This window comes from Castor canadensis, chromosome 12 (assembly GCF_047511655.1).
Source record: "Castor canadensis chromosome 12, mCasCan1.hap1v2, whole genome shotgun sequence".
Lineage (NCBI taxonomy): Eukaryota > Metazoa > Chordata > Mammalia > Rodentia > Castoridae > Castor > Castor canadensis.
The window spans coordinates 64,685,351-64,703,380 of NC_133397.1; the positions used below are offsets into that span (position 1 = coordinate 64,685,351).

At 48.1% G+C, this 18,030-nt stretch overlaps 1 protein-coding gene across 11 annotated transcripts in view; it reads right to left on the bottom strand.

The window, feature by feature from the left end:
* Positions 1-4,398: 4,398 nt before the first annotated feature.
* Dctn1 (dynactin subunit 1) overlaps positions 4,399-18,030 on the bottom strand; it is a 30,377-nt gene continuing 16,745 nt past the window's right edge. For 6 of the 11 annotated variants that reach the window (XM_074050030.1, XM_074050031.1, XM_074050032.1 and 3 more), the window contains 27 exons: positions 17,612-17,629; positions 16,284-16,304; positions 14,892-15,083; positions 14,361-14,558; positions 14,011-14,215; positions 13,859-13,937; positions 13,575-13,734; positions 13,356-13,460; positions 12,989-13,180; positions 12,783-12,899; positions 12,381-12,533; positions 11,357-11,517; positions 11,089-11,257; positions 10,744-10,812; positions 10,439-10,501; positions 10,179-10,328; positions 9,833-9,994; positions 9,619-9,750; positions 9,292-9,417; positions 8,970-9,112; positions 8,575-8,741; positions 6,824-6,838; positions 6,523-6,656; positions 6,214-6,406; positions 5,877-5,956; positions 5,297-5,386; positions 4,399-4,876 (listed from right to left, as the gene is read on the bottom strand). In XM_074050030.1, coding sequence (XP_073906131.1) covers positions 4,739-4,876; positions 5,297-5,386; positions 5,877-5,956; positions 6,214-6,406; positions 6,523-6,656; positions 6,824-6,838; positions 8,575-8,741; positions 8,970-9,112; positions 9,292-9,417; positions 9,619-9,750; positions 9,833-9,994; positions 10,179-10,328; positions 10,439-10,501; positions 10,744-10,812; positions 11,089-11,257; positions 11,357-11,517; positions 12,381-12,533; positions 12,783-12,899; positions 12,989-13,180; positions 13,356-13,460; positions 13,575-13,734; positions 13,859-13,937; positions 14,011-14,215; positions 14,361-14,558; positions 14,892-15,083; positions 16,284-16,304; positions 17,612-17,629 — 3,432 coding nt within the window. In that variant the 3' untranslated portion in view covers positions 4,399-4,738. The remainder of the gene's footprint in view (positions 4,877-5,296; positions 5,387-5,876; positions 5,957-6,213; positions 6,407-6,522; positions 6,657-6,823; positions 6,839-8,574; positions 8,742-8,969; positions 9,113-9,291; positions 9,418-9,618; positions 9,751-9,832; positions 9,995-10,178; positions 10,329-10,438; positions 10,502-10,743; positions 10,813-11,088; positions 11,258-11,356; positions 11,518-12,380; positions 12,534-12,782; positions 12,900-12,988; positions 13,181-13,355; positions 13,461-13,574; positions 13,735-13,858; positions 13,938-14,010; positions 14,216-14,360; positions 14,559-14,891; positions 15,084-16,283; positions 16,305-17,611; positions 17,630-18,030) is intronic. The other 5 variants (XM_074050029.1, XM_074050028.1, XM_074050035.1 and 2 more) reach the window with 5 other exon arrangements.

Genomic DNA, 18,030 nt, shown 5'->3' on the forward strand with positions numbered 1-18,030 from the left:
GGAAACAGTGCCTGCACTGGTAGAAAATAAGATAGTAACCACCTATGGAAACTAGATGAAAGGTGGGACAGCAAAAACTTCCTATCCTTTAGGGCTTAAAATAATGGTTATCTGTATCACATATATGTCTATGGGAATGTGGCTTATATTTCATTTCCTTTTCACTTGCTTAATATCTCCTACATAATCTTTTTTATTACACACCCATGTCAAGCATACTATGTTATTTAATCTTTCCCCTGAAGATTACCAGAAGAAGGAATAGCATTTAAAGAAGGTATCACTGGCCTCATATTACAGACAGAAACTGAGGCTGAGGCTAAGCAACTTCTCCAAGTGAAGAGTTGGGATTATTTGTCCTGTTCTTATTTCACAAAGCTGCTTCCATGTTGGAGCAGGTGATGTTGGTCCTGGGAATCTGCTCATGAACCCTAAAAAAAGATGGGTTTTTATGGGACACAGTGCTGAATGTTCACACGCTACCCAAGTATGTTTGGTTTTGTTACACTGGCAGTTCTGAGTTAGGATAGATCAAAAGTAGCTATTATCATGCTATTCTCCATCCTTGGTACAAAGAGCTCCTTGTCAGGCCTCAAATCTGCCATCACATTCCAGTTTCCAGAAATTACTCTGTCATTTGCCTGGCCATCTCCTGGCCACCCAAACTCCACAATTCCTACAATACTCTAGGCTGAACTGATGCCACTGGACACAGCAGTATAGGTGAGCACCTCTCTTCCCTTTCTCACCACCATAATCTAATTTCTGCTCCCTCCATCCAAGGAAGACTGTTATCTCATTGCCATCTATATCTATGAATTATAGGATATAATTATAGGATGTAATATATATATATATATATATATATATATATATATATATAATATGTAGGATATAATTATAGCAAATCCCATTTGCTTTTTTTTTTTTTTTTGGCGGTACTGGGATTTGAACTCCGGGCCTCATGATTGCTAGGAAGACACTCTATACTTGAGTCACACCTCCAGCCCTCCCATTTGCCTTTTGAACTCCCCAGTCTTTCTCCTCCCTTGGCCCAGGGACACTTTCCCTGGGAGTCTGCTCACAGTGGATGCTCCTTGAGGCTCCACTGCAGCTCCTAAACTCTCAGAGATGTCTGGGACTCTTGTTTTCCCTCTCCCTCTGTGCTGTCTCCTTGGGTGACTTACTGCTTTGGCTTCTCTGGGTCTTACCTGACTCCCAGGCTCCAACTGTTGCTCTGTCCTGACCAATTCCTGCAGGCCAGTGCCTGCATTCTGTTTCCCCCAGCTCTTCAAGACTTTTCATGAAATTCCACACTGCACACAACCCCATCAAGCTAACACCACCCAGGGCAAACTTTGAGTAAGAAGAGTAGGCAAGAGGGAGAACAGATGGAAGTTCCTTTCCATCCCTCCATCAACCCCAGGCATGGTGCTTCTGTGTAGTCTATCCAGAGATACCTCACGTGGGTAAATGATCAGCTGTGTCTTTGTGAAGCCGTGGCCAACTCACTAAATAAACCTTTGATTCACTGCTCTGGGATTTCACCTTTCTATAAAACACTGGCATTTAGGCTTTGCCTGAGACTCAGTTTTCTAAGAAATCTGAAATAAGGTTTCTGAAACAGCAAACTCATTCAAAGCATTCCTTCAATCACCACCAACATGCTCTCAACTCATTCCCCAAACATCATTTCCAATTTGGACCTCTGCTGAGCTCCAAATCCAGTGCGATCCAACTGCCAAATGGACATCCACTTGGACATTCTCACGGGTACCTCAAACTCACCAAGCTCTTCCTCAAACGTGCAGAAATGGGGGATGAAGAGATGAAAGACCACTAAAGGAAATCTCACTCTGTCTAAAGGGATAGATAGAGAAGTTAACTAACAATTACAATGGACAAAGATGCTTACTGGTATAAAGCAGAGTAGTAGGACCATGTCTGAGGAAGAAGAGCAAGTCTATTGTGTGCCAGGCACAATGCTTCATGCTTGCATGCACTAGCTCAGCCTTCGCAACAACCCTGTAAGGTATTATTCTCATTCTGCAAGTAAAAAAACATCACAGATTAGAAATCTTACCAAGATCATAAAGAAACTAAATCCAAGTTTACCTGGAAAGTCATTTTTGCTCCCTTCAGAAGAGGAACACCTAACCAGCCACAGGGAGTGGAAATTCCCTGAGGTGGCAAAACGAGAGCTATCTCAAAAAATGAACAGGAGGAGGAAAAGAGGCAAAAGACTGGGCTTCTCTCATTTTATATGAAGAGGTCTGAGATCACAGGGTGGCACAGAAACTGCAGGGGACTGCTGGGCACACATGGAGAAGCAGCCCTGAGTCTAGAGAGGTTGGGAGGACACAAATCATGGATGGTCCTGTGTGCCATTCCAGTGAATTTAAATTTTAAGTTCTAAACATTTGCAGGAACCATTTCAGGACTTTAAGTTTTAAAATCCAATTGGAAGGACTATTTCAAGATTTAAAGCTCGGTGGGGCACTGGTGGCTCACACTTGTAATCCTAGCTGTTTGGGAGGCAGAGATCAGGAGGAAGGCAGCTCAAAGCCAGCACAGGCGCACATTTCATGAGACCCTATCTCAAAAATACCCAACACACAAAAACAGGGGTGGCAGAGTAGCTCAAGTGGTAGAGCACCTGCTTAGCAAGTATGAGGCCCTGAGTTGAAACCCCAGTACCACAAGTTTTAGAAGGGATCCTCTAACTCTCTGGCATCAGCACAGAGAACTGTAGAAGAAAGGCATGGGAGGTCAGGTAACCAGTTTAAAGACTGCTGAAACATCCAAGAAAGAAGTTACATACAAAGTTAGAAGCAGGTGAAAAAGAGTGGACAGTTTTGAGAGACAATAATGAGGGGAGATTGAACAGGGCTGGGTAACTAAATTAGATAAAGAGAGTAAAAAAAGAGTCAAAGACATCCAAGTTTATGGCTTCTGGTATAAACAGGACACAGAAGAGGTGATTTCAGTTTTGGATACTGTTGACTGAGATACATCCTTGTGGGGTAATCACAGGGAGGTAGCCAACAATTTACTGAATGAGTGATTTTGGGATTCGGAGTAGTAGTTCATGGTAAGAAACTATCACCAAGGTAAAAAAAAAAGATGGGTCAAAAAAAGATTGATCCCTTCTCAAAGTGCCACCAAGAATTGCCCAGTCATGGCCCTCAGTGTCCTAATCACCAATGAAAAAAGGCAGGTTAGTTGCTTGGGTAGAAAGGACAGGAACACAACCCAATCCTGAAGAAAGGACAGTGTGTCCTGCAAGTTCCTTAGCACTAGAGAAGCTAAACTTGTAGACTACCTGTTATCAAGACACAGAAACTCTTGTTAACCAGTTCCATGGGACTCAAGTCCTAACATTCTATGGCATCTCTGTATGTAACCAATTAAGTCTACCATCTAGAATGGTATTAGCCATGTACCATCCTTGAGAGTACTGAGGAAAGTTACCCAAAACACTTTCTCTCAGCTTAGAAAGGCTATATGCACAGAGCAGCATCAAATGCTACAACCCACTGACCTTCCCAGAGGGTGTTCTAATTTAGAACATGCCCCCTGGCCTCCCACCTTGGGGACCCCTTCCTCCTGTCTGCCCTTTCCCCTTGAAATGCAGTGCACATGAATGGAGAGCCTGGCCAGGCTAGACTGCTCCAAAGCACCAAGGGCCTCTTTCTCCATCTGGATCAGAGCCCATTAGGATACTGGGCTGGATTTCTTTCCCCACGTGGGCAATTAAAAAAAAAAGGATCTAGCCAATGAAACTAAACTGAGGCTAAGTTCTAAACGAAATGGTAGGGTGCTGTTCATAGGCCTAATAAGTCCCAGCTCTTGAGGCGTTTCAGCAGGTCTAAGACCCAGAAATCTATAAAGTTTTAAAAGCAGCTTCTCAACTGTATTAATTTGCAATGGAATTTGGGGGTGGCTTTTGTAAGTTCCATCCTTTTTTATTGGTCTACTGCTTCAGTTTTCCCTAGTTTAGTAAATGTTCCACCAGAAAGTCCCAGATCTAATAGGGATACTCCACTCGGTACATCAGGAAGTTTGCTGGCGTAGTGATCACATCATTATTCCAGCTCCAGAAACTGCACTGAAGAGCAGTGAAAGCTCCAGGAAGCAGAGCTAGACTGGCAGAAGTACACTGCTCTGGCCTTCCAAACTTCCTAAATGAATTTAGGTGCCCATCTCTAAAAGGGCCCATCTCTAAATACAGCCAGAGTAACATAATGCATATGTATTTGAGGGGCACAGCATACTACTGGTCACTATAGAGAGGGGCCCTCAAATTTGACAAAGCTGAAGCTTCCTCAGCATCCCTTCTCCTTCACTCCTGCTCTGAATTAAATGGCCCAAGTCCCACTCTCAACACCACACAGAAAGCACTGAAGCAAAAGTTGCTTTAATCAAGGGGTGAAGTCCTCATTCAGAGGGACCTCACTCAACTTTGGTGGTGGGGTCTCAGCCTACCCCACACATGCCCTGAAGCCCCTCAGAAAGAAGGAGCAGCTGAACAGCAAATTATGGGAAGCCAGGGATAAGAATGGGGAAACCCATGTTAAGGGCAGGAACAGGAGACTGATAGGATTGGAGTGAAGCTGAATGAGGAAGGAAGAGCTTAACCCACGTGGTTTGGCCTGGGGGTTGGCTGAGGTGGCTGTGCATCAGGCAGAGCAGCACTAGGGATGCTGAGGATCCAAGGGAACAGTGAGGAAAGGAGTGCTTAAGAGATGAGGCGACTGTGAAGCTGGTGCAACTGCTCCTGGGTCAGCACCAGCCGGTGTCGCTGTCCGAGGCCAGCTGCACACGAGAAGGTCACTTTGCCCATGTAGACTGTGTCATCTTGCTGCTCTTCCTTGGCCTTGGGGTTGGGGAGAGGAACAGGACCCCAGGTTAGGGGCTCACTTGAATCGTGAGCCACTAAAGGGGGTCCCTGACTACTGAGACAAGGGCAGCTCCTGGGAGACTAAGGCTCCTGAGGTCCTAGGCCATGGTGACCACATTTTTCAAATTGGTCACAGTCTAACAAGGGAGTTTTGAGTCCCTGCTGATATAAAAAATTATAGAGGGTGTTGTTTACATGCCAAAAAATTAGAATTTCGGGAAGCATTAAAAGTAGTTTTGTATTACTTGCAAGACAGATTTGGACTTGCCAGAAAAAGCAGGATATATGCAGTTGTTATCTGAGATTCCAGAAGCCTCTTCAAATTCTGGGCTTAAAGGGGAAGATCCACCTGAATTGTTCACACCATGCCATCCTCCACCCCATGCTCCCCCTTACCCTGAGGAAGGCTGATGAAGGGAAGGTGGCAAAGTCAGTGGGGACTGTGGCTCCAGGGCGTTGAGTTACTGTCTCCTTAAGGACCTCATCCTGGAGAAGGGAAGACAACGGTTCATTTAGGGAACTCCACAGGCTAGCATAAGACTTCCCTGTTTTCAGAGAGACACTAATACCACAGGGGAAATGACTCAGTCCTCTATATAGCTATACTTTTGTTCTCACCTTCAACTCCCTCCCTACTCTAACATTCCTCCTTACTTTATAGATCCTCATTCTTTAAGGCTCAATTCATGCCTCTGGGAAGCCATGCCCAACCTTTCTACCCCACAGTGATCTCAGATCTGACAGAAGTTGCAGCCTAAGTCACATACCTCAAAGATGATCCAAGCTCATGTATTTTGCTGATGAGAATTTATATTCTGTTTGTACTAAGACAGTTCCACCTTTTCTTCCACCTCTCTCCAAAGTTCCATCTTGCAGAGATGTGCCCAGAGTAACTTCAGAAATGCCTACCTAGCTCTACCAATGGATGCTCTGAAGTAAGCTCTGTAGAGTGGAGAAGGGCAGGGTGTGAACTGACCTTTAGCTTCTCAATGGTGTCACTCAGGGACTTCAGCTGAGCCACTTGCTCCATAAGCTGGGCCGACGGGCTCTTGGCAGCTGTGGGAGGTAAAGCAGATGAGGCCCAGTGAGACCCAGCAGAAGCTGAACTGATTAAGGGTCAGAAGTGCAGATACTGGACTCTCTCATGGAGTGGACACTTAAGAGAGAGTGGGTAAATCAAGCAAACTGAACTCTGAACCAAAGGACACTGCTGGGAAGACCCTCTATAGTTCAGGGACTGCCTGGGCAGGAGCTAAATCCCTAGGGAAGGGGAGGGGTGTGTTATTCATCTCAGGAGCCTGATAAGTACATACCAGGACTGGTGCGAGTGATATCTACTACATGGGTGTGCGTGCTCAGCTGATTTAATGTTTCTAGCAGCTGGCTGGTCTTGCGATACAGTGTTCCAGCTGCTAGCTCATTGCCAGGACCTTCATGCGGCGGGAGGGAAAGCTTTGCAACATGCAGAGGGGGCAGGGCTGCCAAGGATGCCTTCATCTGGGCTCCCTGTTGGGAAAAAAAGAGGGTTAGTAGTAAGAGGTGCTACAAGACTTCTGCTATTCCTCATCAATGAGGCGGGTACGCTCCACCCTCCACCCCAGTCCTCCCTGTGAACTTCTCACCTTGAGGAGGCTATTCTCATGCTGGAGCTGAGAAATGTGCAGCCTCATAGCAGAGATCTGCTGAAGCAGCAGGGGTGAGTCCTTCACCAGCCCAGGGCCTGGCAAGGAGCCTGGAGCCTGCCCAGGAGCACCCCCTGTAGATAGCACAACAAATGTTCTCAGCCCCAGTGGAAGGGGTTGAAAACTGGGTTCCATCCCTGTTCTTCAACTTTCCTCATACCCTCCCACCTCCAGTTTTGGCTGCTCCCCCACCCCCAATTCCCACCAGCTCTGGTAAGTCCCAGCCAGAATAAGTCTCTACCTCGCTGCTGTTCTTCTGTGCTCCGGATAACCCATGGGGAAGCAGAAAAAGAGGAGAGAGGAATTAGGTAATTTATGTTAGGATGATACACCAGAGGAATCCTGGACATGATCTGTAGGAAAATCCTTTTCCTAATACCAAACTTTCTCTATAAGATGCTGCCTCTGCCCCTCCTTTAGACTGAGGAACAATATGTGTGAAAGAAAGAGAAGAAAGGGGAGTAAGGCTATGCATCAGGATGCTCTGTAGGAGAATGGCAAGATGAGTGTGTTGCAGGAAGCACCTGGGGCATGAGGCAACAGCCTAATACCACATCTCCAAGAAGGGCATGGAAAACAATCCAGGGACCCCAACGCATCTGTACCCTTCCTTACTGCTTACTGGCAGCAAAGCTTAGGTTAACAATTCAGGCACATGCTCCTCAAATTTCCCTATTGCTCAAGGCAAAAGACTTCCTTTTTTAGTAGGAAGTTTCATTAGGTCAGAACCAATATTTAAAGAGTTTATACTAAATAATACAGGATGGTAATTCTGAAAACTCCCCCAAAGAACATGGAACTGTTTGTACCACAGGAGTCTAACATCACAAAGGTACCAGTGATAGGGACTTAGATAAGAAAAAGACCTTAGGTAAGGTTAGCTAACAAGACAAGAGAATCAGTCACTAAGTCCAGAGGGCCTGATGATTTAATTCCAGGACAAAGAGATTGTCTTCTGAAAGTGGAAAGGGTAAGTAAGAAACTGAAAGGGAGCCAGGTGCTGATGGCTCATGCCTATAATCCTAGCTACTTGGGAGGCTGAGATCAGAAAGATCATGCTCAAGGCCACTCCTGGCAAATAGTTCACAAGACCCTATCTCCAAAATAACCAGAGTAAAATAGACTGGAGATAAGACTCAAGCAGTAGAGTTTCTGCTTTGCAAGCACCAAGTCCTGATTTCAAACTTCCCACCCACCCAAAAAAAAGAAAACAAAAGAAACTGAACAAGGAACAAAAAAACAGCCACTTCCTTACCCAAGAATCTGGGAAGACTTGATGAAAACAAGAAAAGAGTAAAGAAAAAAAATAAAAAGAAACTGGGGAGACTGGGCTTGAAAGCCACACGAATTATGGGTGAATTATGAAATGGGAAAACTAACCACACCACAGTACAAAGCCACATGAACTCAAGGAAATGCAGTGCCCAAGCAGAAGAACAATCAAAAGCAAGCATCAGAACCAGGTTCTGGTGGCTCATGCCTGTAATCCTCAGAAGGCAGAGATCAGGAAGATTGAGGTTCAAAGCCAGCCTAGGCAAATAGTTTGCAAGACCCTATCTCAACAAAAAAGGGTTGGAGGAGTGATCCAAAGTGTTGGCCATGAGTTCAAAACTCCAGTACCACAAACAAACAAACAAAAAAAACAGGCATCAAGCAAGGCTGGATGCCCTGGAAGAGTTAGCCTAGCCTGATGCAGCAGGCTGACAACCCTCTGGTTGTAGAGTTGGGACAGAAAGGCTAGATAGTAAATCCAGAAGGGACAGGTACTAGAGTTCACCTGTTATCACAATGTTGAACTTCACTAACAAATTTAGTAATGCCCTGGTTTGTTCAGAGGGATTTTGTACATATGTTCTGGGAAAGTGAAAACTTGGTGAAAGTAGGCAGAGTGAAAGTGGCATCCAGAGAGGAAGGGGACAGAAGTCAAACTGAGGCCAAGGACAGAAGAATCAGTGTCCTCTGGATCAGTGCTGCCTATCCTACTGTACTCACCACCAGCAATGCCAGAGACCAGGGTAGCAATGTCTGAGGGAGGGGGCCCCCGGAGCCCCTCAATTGTGCGCTTGGACTGGTTATTCAGTCGCTGCTTTAGCTCTGCTTTCTCTGCCTCCAACTGGTCGATGTCAGCCTGGAGTGCATCCATTGTCTCCTCAAACTCTCTGTGAAAGAGAATTTGGGCTTAGGCAGGCTCCTGCCCAACCTGACCATTCATTCCCTGCAGGTCCTTGTAGCCCCCACTAGCCCTGCTTGTGAGGAGCCATGGCAGGGCAGCGCAAGCTTAGGTTGGGAGCGTCACACTACAAGGTGGAGGGGGAAGGCTTAGGGACAGAAAGCCTCCTGCAGAAGGGAGGGCTGAAAGAAGTAGGACCCCAGAGAAGGTGCCTGACTTCTCCTTCTTCCGCAGCAGTGCCTGGGTCTCCTCCAGCCGAGTCTGGACCTTCTCAATGCGCTCATCTGCATCCTTGGCAGCACTGTCCAGCTTCTTCTCCAGGAGGCTCAGTCGCACATTAGCCTCACTCAGCTCCTCTCCCTGGACAAGGCAGAGAGTTTCTAGTTCCCTGACATCCTCCCTATGATTCCATGACCTGGGTTAGATCATGAAATAGAAAGCTCCCTAATGTCCTCCTGATTGCAGGCCCCACCCTCAACCCCCAAAGCCATCTCAGTCTCAATCCCCAACACTTGCTGCTGCACCTACCCTACCCTCACCTTAATCTTGAGTGACTTCTTTAACTCCTTGATAACTGTCTCTCGATCTTCAAGCTTCAAACCTAGGCCTTCAGCATCTGTGATCTCCGCACGAAGGGCTGCAGCCCGCAGTTCAACTGGGGGAGGCTAAGTAATAGGTGGGTCAGAGAGTGAAGGCAGAGAGAGGGAAACACCAATGTGTTCCTTTCAGAGATTCAGTCACAGGGAAAACCTTGCCTTCTAGGCAGCATGCTGCTCTCCAGACACCACCCTCCCACAACTAGCAGCAATTCTGCAACTCATGCTCCTCCCAGCCACTGGAGTCCCTTCAAGGAAGTCTCTACTCACTTTGCTGGGGGGCCTCTCTGCATCATACTCCCCCTCCTGCATGGCTGTGGCCAGCTTATTCATGGTGCTGATGAGGATGTTGCACGACTGGCGCAGACACTCATATGGGCTGCTGGAGGGGCTCCCATAGATCTGAAGGAGCCAAAGAAATGAGTGAAAGCCCCACACTGGCCACTAACTCCCCATCCCCTTCTGCCCAGCCATCCAGGCCAACCTGTTCGCTTGCTTTGAAAGCCAGCTCCTCCAATGCAGCCACAGGCAGCCCCTCATTCTCTGCCAGTGGGGCAATGAGCTGGGCAGCAGCAGCTGCCACCTCCTGTAGCACAGCCACCACCCACGTCAAGTGTTTTCTGCAGTCCAGGAGAGTGTCGGATACCTGTGTAACAGGCTAAAGTCAAGACCTCACCCTGAGTCCAGCACTATAGTTGCTAGCTATCCCAAAATCATTTTGATCCCTTAACCAGATCCTGATCTTAATGTGACCAGATTCTGATCTTAACATGCTAAGCCCCTCCTGGCTCTACTCAGATTCCTTCCCTTCCACACCCATGGCCCTAAACCTGTGGTCCAAAGGCCAGTGCAGCTGGGATCCCAGGAGCATCTGTCCCTGGCATTCGCCTTCGGATCTTCTTGCAGAACTGGCGGATGTCACTACATGATGTTTCCAGGTCCCGAAGCAGAAGAGCAATATCTGTAGCCTCCTGCCCACCCTACACAGGAAATAGGAAATGAATGGGGAAACAAGCAAGCATTAGGGTTGGGGGGTGAAGATGTAGGGACTAATAAAGAGGAATTCACACAAATCTAGATGCGCCCTCACCTGCAAGAAGGCACGCAGCCGCCCCACCTCCACACTCATGCAGTCCAGGGCACTCTGGGTGAACTGTAAGGATAGAAACATGTGGTCTCAGCTCCCAACAGGAACCCTTCTGCCCATTATCATCTCTAAGAAGTCACCACCCTCTGCTGACTCCCACACATACACTGTTCCTCTACGTTCCCTAATCTGGCTTTGATGACACTACCCCAGTCCTATGTGACACCTCTTATGGGTCTGATCTCTTGATAGAATATCCTTAACTCTTATCCCTAGAGCAGGTTCAAGCACTGATCCAGAAACTTCACCTTAATGTGGTCAGCCAGTTGCATGGTACAGTCCTCGGGCTGTTCGGCAAGGTGGATGCTGTACAGATGCTGAGGAAGGATGACAAAGAAACAGCCTTTAGCCCATGGGAGGGTGTGAAGAGACCTTTCTCAACTACAGCTTGAACCCTGGTCATTATGGGTCTCCAGAGGTACAAAAGGATCCAAAATCTCCAAGAAGCTACATCATAAGGCAAGTTGATGTAAGAGAAAACTGGGCCTCAAGCAGCTTACCTAAGACATACAACCTTGAATACACTGGCAATAATTCCCAGTAAGCAAAAGCTTCCCTCCCTCCTGTCCAATGCCTGAATTCTTGCCCCAGACCTGGTAGTACTTGATAGCCTTGGTGAGAGGTTCCACATTGACAGTCTCATCCAGCTGATCCTTGTGCAGCAGCTCAATAAGGAAATCCAAGGAGCGCTCGTGGGCACTCATCTCAGGGTAGAGGCTGCCAACCTTCTTATACACATCCACATTGCACTGAGAGAGGGCACTAGAGACCAGAGAAGCATACTGTGAGGTCTTCCAGGCAACCTCAGTTCCAACTAATCCTGGACCCATGGCCCTGGAGTGGGGGTTAGGAGTCACTTACTGCTCATAGCGGTGTAGTGTGGCCTGCAGCAGACTCAGAGAGTATACAAGCCCAGCAGCAAAACTGAGCTGCTCTCCTGCAGCTCCTCGCAGTCCAGGCCGCTCTGAACAGTTTTCACTTAGTTCAAATTTCTCCTGAGCCTGCTTCCGGATCAGCTCTGCCTGTGGGAAGAAGAGTAGGGGCATGGAACTCAGAGCACAGGATGGAGAACACAGACTCAGAAATATAGGTTATGGCTTAACAACTATGTGAGGAGTACATGTGAGAAAGCAGAAACAGCTCTTACATGGGCAGGAAGTCTCACCTAGGGAATGATATGAGGACTTAGGATATGAGAGAATGAACACACAGTGGGACTATGGGAACTAAGTCATCCCTAACATAAAGCTGCAGCTCTATCTTTCCACCAAGAATGCTACCCTGCCAATTATCTACCTAGCTAACTCTTAGCCATCTTCTGACTCTCAGCTTAAATACTTCAGTCACATCCTGCCCTAATTTAAGTCAGATCCCCACTTGTGCTCTTAAAGGAGCCTACCCCTTCTTCATAAACAATTTGTAATACAGTTGTCCCTTGTATTTGTAGGGGATTGGTTTCAGAACTTCCCATGGACACTTTAAAACATTGATGACTAAGTCCCTTATATAAAATGGTGTAGTATTTGCATATAACATATGTGCATTCTCCTGTATACTTTAAATCATCTGTAGATTAATATCTAATGCAATGTAAATGGTACATTAATCACTGTTGTACTGTATTGTTTAAGGAATGGATAAAAAGAAGTCTGTACATGTTAAGTATAGACACAGTTTTTTTCCAAATATTTTGATCTGCAGTTGGTTGAATTCATGGATGCAGAACCCACAGATATGAAGGCCAAGTATATATTTCATCTGTGACTCTGCTGACTATGTATACCTCTACTACCTTATAAACTCTTTGTGAGCAGAATCTTTACTTGGCATCTTCAATTCTGGCTCACAGCAAGTTCAACAGATTTTTATTACACGTGTAACATACCTTGCAAATGAGACGAGGCATGAGCAGTAGCACCAGGACGCAGTCATGGTCACCACCTGGTCGAAGGAAGCTGTCAGGCATGAAGGTTGTCAGCAGGGACATGTGCCGGTTGGCCTGGGCCACCTCCATCTGTCTCAACTCCATCTCAATTGCCTGTAAGATGGGCAAGGAGGAGAGAAGGGCCCTCAGCCAGGAGGGAAAGTCCCAGAACCACCATACCTTGTTCCACCAGGTTCCTTACTTCTAGCACAAGCACAGGCCAGGATTCTTCCACACTACCACATAAAGCACACTCTCTTCCTCAGGAATCTGAAGCCCAGAACCCCATACTGGGTCAGAACACAGCCATATGCAGGCTGGGCTCCCCAACACCCTGGCCCTCAGGCCATACACTTTTCTGACCTTGGCATGGGCTTTTGTCTCAGCAAACTTGATTTTGAAGTCAAAAGTCTCTGGAGGTGGCTGCTGCTGTCTCTCCACAGATGCTTCCTGCTGGTTTGTCAGTTCCCGATTCACGTCCTGGGAGCAGAGACAGTGAGGTACAGCTGGGTCATGAGGCACACCTGGGGTGATCATGAGCAAAGAAGAGGGGGGATGGGAGGAAGCACCTGTAGGTGGGCAGTTAGCTGGCGGTATTTCTTGATGGTTTGCTGGTAGTCTGCAACTGTCTCCTGAGCTGCCTCCACACGCTTCTGAGCCTCCCGGACCCGGGCACCTGCCATATCCAGCTGTTCCCGAAGCTCCAGTTCTGTCTCACGTGCATTCTCCTGCAGCTCATCATTCATCTCATTCATTGCTTCCTAGATGCCACAAGGTAGTTGGGGGAAAGCAAAGGCAGGGTGAGGGTAGGAGGGCCAGGATGGGTCTGTTCACTGCATACCCTGCTGGAAGGTCAGGAGTCACATGTCAATCTCCCTTCAGAGGTCCATTCCAAATACCCTCCAAGAGGGTCAGAAGTCAGGGCTGTACTCTTACCAAGTCTCCCACAGTCTCCCTCAACTCCCTCACTTTCTCTTCCAGATTCAAGTTCCGGTCAGTCAGCATCTCTACCATCTCCTCAGCACCAAGAGCAGCATCCACCTGTGTTACAGGGAAAGGATAGGAAGAAGTGCTGTTAGAAGGGACCTAAAAAAAGGAGGTGGCAATAGGAGGGTCAGATAGGGGGATTCTAGGTGAAAGCCGGACTCCCCAGACCTGTTCCTTGAGCTCATCAATGGTGCTCTCTGCCTGGCTCAGCTCCTCCTGCAGGCGTTCTCGCTGTTGCCTCACAACTTCCAGCTCCTGGTTTTTCTTTTCCATGAGCTTCTGGAGCTTCACATGCTCCTGTTTCTCCGAGGAAGAAAGATCTCGCATCCTGTGGGGAAATGAGGAAGAAAGAAGGTGAAGAGCAAGTGTCAGTGACTGGGTAATGGGTGCTCTAACACATTTGGAGGCAGCAGAGTTAAGTACCAAAGTCAAGCAGTGGAGGAGAAGCCTACCTCACCAGGGCATCCTTCAGGCGGGCGTTTTGCTCCTCTAGCTGCTTCAGCTGGTAACTGGATGCAGCCCCATCTGAGCCTGGGGAAAACCATTGACATGTTCAGGCTGGTTTCACTCCAACATTTGGCCCCCACAGCTCCTTGCCCCTTACCTTTCTCTTCAATCTCAGCCTTGAGGATCTCCAAGTCTGTGGAGAGCTCATCCACACGCTCCTTCAATGCCTCCACCTCCTGCTGCAGAGATTCAGCCCGCTCTTCAGCCATCTCCTTGTCCAGAGTGGCCATCTCAATGGCATCAGCAGTGTCTGCCATCTCCTCCATGTAGCGCTCCTTTGCTTCCAGAGCTTCCTTGGCTTCCTGGAGGGGGAGAGATCGGGTACAGTAGTTGCAGAAAGAAAACACTGCCCTTTCTCACAGGGTGCGCCAGACTCTAGCCTAGTTTTTGGTTCACCTCTTTGGGGCCCTCAACCTCCCCAACTACCCCCTTCATCTTGAGTCTCACCTTCCGTGCCTCCTTGAGGCGCCGCTGCAGGTCTGCCTGCTGCTCCTGCATTTTGCTCTTCCATTCCTGCACCTGCTCCAGCTGTATCTTGTGTTTCTCCAGCTCTTTAAGTTTTGCCTTGTCTTCTGCCCGTTTCAGCCGCAGAGTCTCCAGTTTCTCCTCCAGATCACGTACCTGGGCCCTAAGTCCCTCCTCCTCCTGACAAAGAGAGGCCCTGTGGTCTATGAACAGCCCACCTCTCCTCCCCACAAAGACTGAGGTGGAGCAGAGAAGATAACAATATGTACAAACATCACCCTAGCCCTAGTGCCAAAAGCCAAGTGTTATACAAACATCTGAGAGGAAACTATAGTACAATTTGTATGGGGAAAAAGTGAAAGAAGTTTAAGCAGTAGCAATATACCCATACACTGTGCCCTTACTCTTTCTGATCCAAGTTCTAGGACTCCCCAAACTCAGAAAATTTTAACACCAAGCCAGAGGTCACAGGCCCCTTAGTGTCTTGCTTCTCTCCTTTACCGTAGTCCTTACCTTGGAAGGAGAAAGAAGTGGAGGTGCTGCTCCAGGAGAAATGAGGGCTGGTGTGGGGATGATGGGTGCTGCCAGTGGAGTCTGAGCTGGGGTGCTGGGCTCACTGCTGCTCAGTTCACCTGCTGATGCTGAGCCAGAGGGCCCCAAGGAGCTACTGGCCCCTGCCACCCCAGTACTGGCTGGGCGAGTGGGCTATTTGAGAGGGCAGGGGCAGACCAGAAAGAAAATGAGGATGGGGAAATAAAAAGGAGATAGTATAAAAATATGGCAAGGGAAGGAGATGGAGAAAAAAACCAAAAAGAGTATGAAAGCACAACGAGAAAAGAGACATAGTGGAAGGGAGAGGGAAAATGACACAGAGACAGAAAGCAACAGAAAAGGACAGGGGGCGGAGGGAGTACAGAGGACAAAGGGAGAAAAGGATGGGGGAAGATATAAGATTATAAGTTTCTTCCCTCCCTTGGCAATGCCCCCACATTCCTCCCAGCTCTGGCACTACCCTTTAGAACAGAATCTCTTACTCCTCAGAACTCCCTTCTGTGACCCATTTGTGATCAGCAGTTTATTAATACTCCCAGTCCCATCCTTGCTCTGGGTCTGTGCCCAACTCCCCCAGAAAAAAAGCGTCTCAATGATATTCCCAGAGAGATAGAATAAGAATTTGTTCTTGGTTTTCATTTTCCCAGGGAGGGTAGAGCTAAAAGTGGGGTGCCAGGCTCTCTACTGCTGGTAGGCCCTCACTACTCTTTGGAAGTTAAGCTGAATTGTCCACTCATGGTCTTTGTCAGGGGATCCTACAGGTAAAAAAGACAAGGTAAAAGTTGTAGCCCTAGACTCCCCCTTGAAGTAAGTACCACCAATCCTTTTATATTTACTCTCCCAAGACAAAGGGGCTCTAATCAAGTAATACTATCCAGACCTCTAACCAGCTGCCATGAAGTTCCAAGCCCTGGGACCTCCCTAGCAGTGATGAACCCCAAAGTTCTCCTGATGACACTGAGAAACCACATGCTACCCACAGACACTCCCACCCAAAAGGTTTCAGATTCATCTCCTTCCCCTGACATTATACACTTCTGTTTTTCACCTCTTTTAATCTCTCCTCTCAAAAACGGTCAAAATTATTTTTTTCAAGAAAGCCTATCTTGATTAACCACAATCTCTCTCACTGTCTTTAGTACTCAATCTATTGGCTCAGATGGCTTCCTGAGATCTGGAAGTCAATCTCCCAGGAGAGGCTTGTCACCAACCCCAAGTCTCTCTCCCCCCTCAAAGGCAACCCATGATGCGCTGTGACCAACTTTTAATTCCTAGTATATATGCCCACAAACATGCACATGCTGAAACGTGTACACTCATCAGTGGCTTGCACAGAGACCTGGTTTTTCTCACCTTGGGCCGCCGAGTTGTGGTCTGGACAGGCAACAGGAGCCAGAGGAGTAGTCAGGAAAGAAAAGATAATGGCAGAAAGACAGACAGCAAAAGGACAGTAATGAGAGCAGAAGAAGTAACAGAATGGGGCTACAGTTAGTCCCCCTCCCCCATCCCATCTCCTCTCCAGTGAATCATGGTGCTCCTACTCCAGGAACCCAGAACTCCTGTTCCCTTCAGTTTCTGCTCCCACCTTTACCCAACTCTTGCAGACTGCACCCCTTCAGACTGGAAATCCCAGAAGTCCTGTCTCCTAGGCTAAACTACTGGAGACCAAATGTATCAGTTGGCAAGGTCTCCAGAGACTAGTCCTTTAGTGAATAGCCTCTCCCACTTCTGCCATGAGGCCCTACCCAGCCACCACTCCCAAGGGCTTTCCCAGGTCAGCCTCTTCCTACAAACACCCTCCCCTGGAAGGTGGGAGCTCAGATCCCTAAGGCAGAAAAACACTGATGTCCTCACTCCCTCCCCCACAACCAGATTCAGCAGCAGTCCCCATCCCTAAGGCAGAGGGCTCAGGTGTCAGGACTACGAATACTGCATTAGCAAAAGCCCAAAGCTCAGCAAAGTAACCCCACCCAGCTGAAGAAAGGAGGTGGGGGTGGGCAGCAGACAGAGAAACTACTGTCCTAAACCAAATCCAGAAACCCTTGAGGGTTAAATGGGTAATTAGCTACAATTCCCTTGCTGCCAGTGTCTCATTGCTCTGGTAAAGACAAGATATGGGCTTGGGCCCTGTTTCCTTGAGCTCAAGGAGATCAATCTCTGTACCTCCTACTCAGAACTAAGCTTCCATAGCTGTGGGTCAAAAATTATTCTAAGATCCCCATCCCACCCTGCTAAAGCCTCCTGACACAAATCCTAGGGGAGAAAGAATGCAAAGAAAACAACCAAGAGTCATTCTAGCAAAGGCTGGGTAAGGCAGGTAGGTTTGCTTTAGTCATTGAGCAAACTTGATTGCCTGCATCATCAAGTTCTGCTCCAGTAAACCCTCCCCAAGCCTATTTGCACTACAGGCTACCTGAATTCTAAGCCTGTGAGGCCACTAGGTACAAGGCCTGGAACACAGACTCAGAGCCAAAAGCAGGTAAGGCAGGGAGCACATGCTCAGGAGTACGGCATGATAGTGACACACACCTCTTCCTACACCCCTCCCATCCCTTCATCATCACCCTCCTCCCCCAAACAGGTAGACTAATGAAGCCAACCAGCCCCCACCCCCACCCCAGCAGCCAGCTGCCACCATCATCCTGACAACCCGGCAGCAGGACCAGAGCAAGCAAGAGTACCTTTCGGGCTGTCGGTGCCTGTCTCATCATTGCAGAAAACCAAAGAAAGCAAGGAGAGGAAAGAGAAGGAGGGAGAAAGGAGGATAGACAAACACAGGGAGGAAGGACAGACGAAGGGAGGGAGGGAAAGAGACCGAACAGAGGGAGAGGCGGCGGAAGACAGGAGATTAGTGCATCAAATCCCAACAATGCAGCCTTAGCTTCCCAGCCAGCAGCTTCCCAGCCTGCAAAGGGCTGCCACTTGGACACAGAGGCCCCTGCAGGTGCACAGCAGGACAGCCAGGCTCCAGCAGGAACCAGAGCTGTGCCCGGCCCAGTTCTCCAGCTTAAGCTGATGGCAGCCTCAGTGGCCGCAGCACCAGCTCCACCTGACGTCATGCACCCACCCTCCTCTGCTCCATGGGGGTGGAGCCACAGTT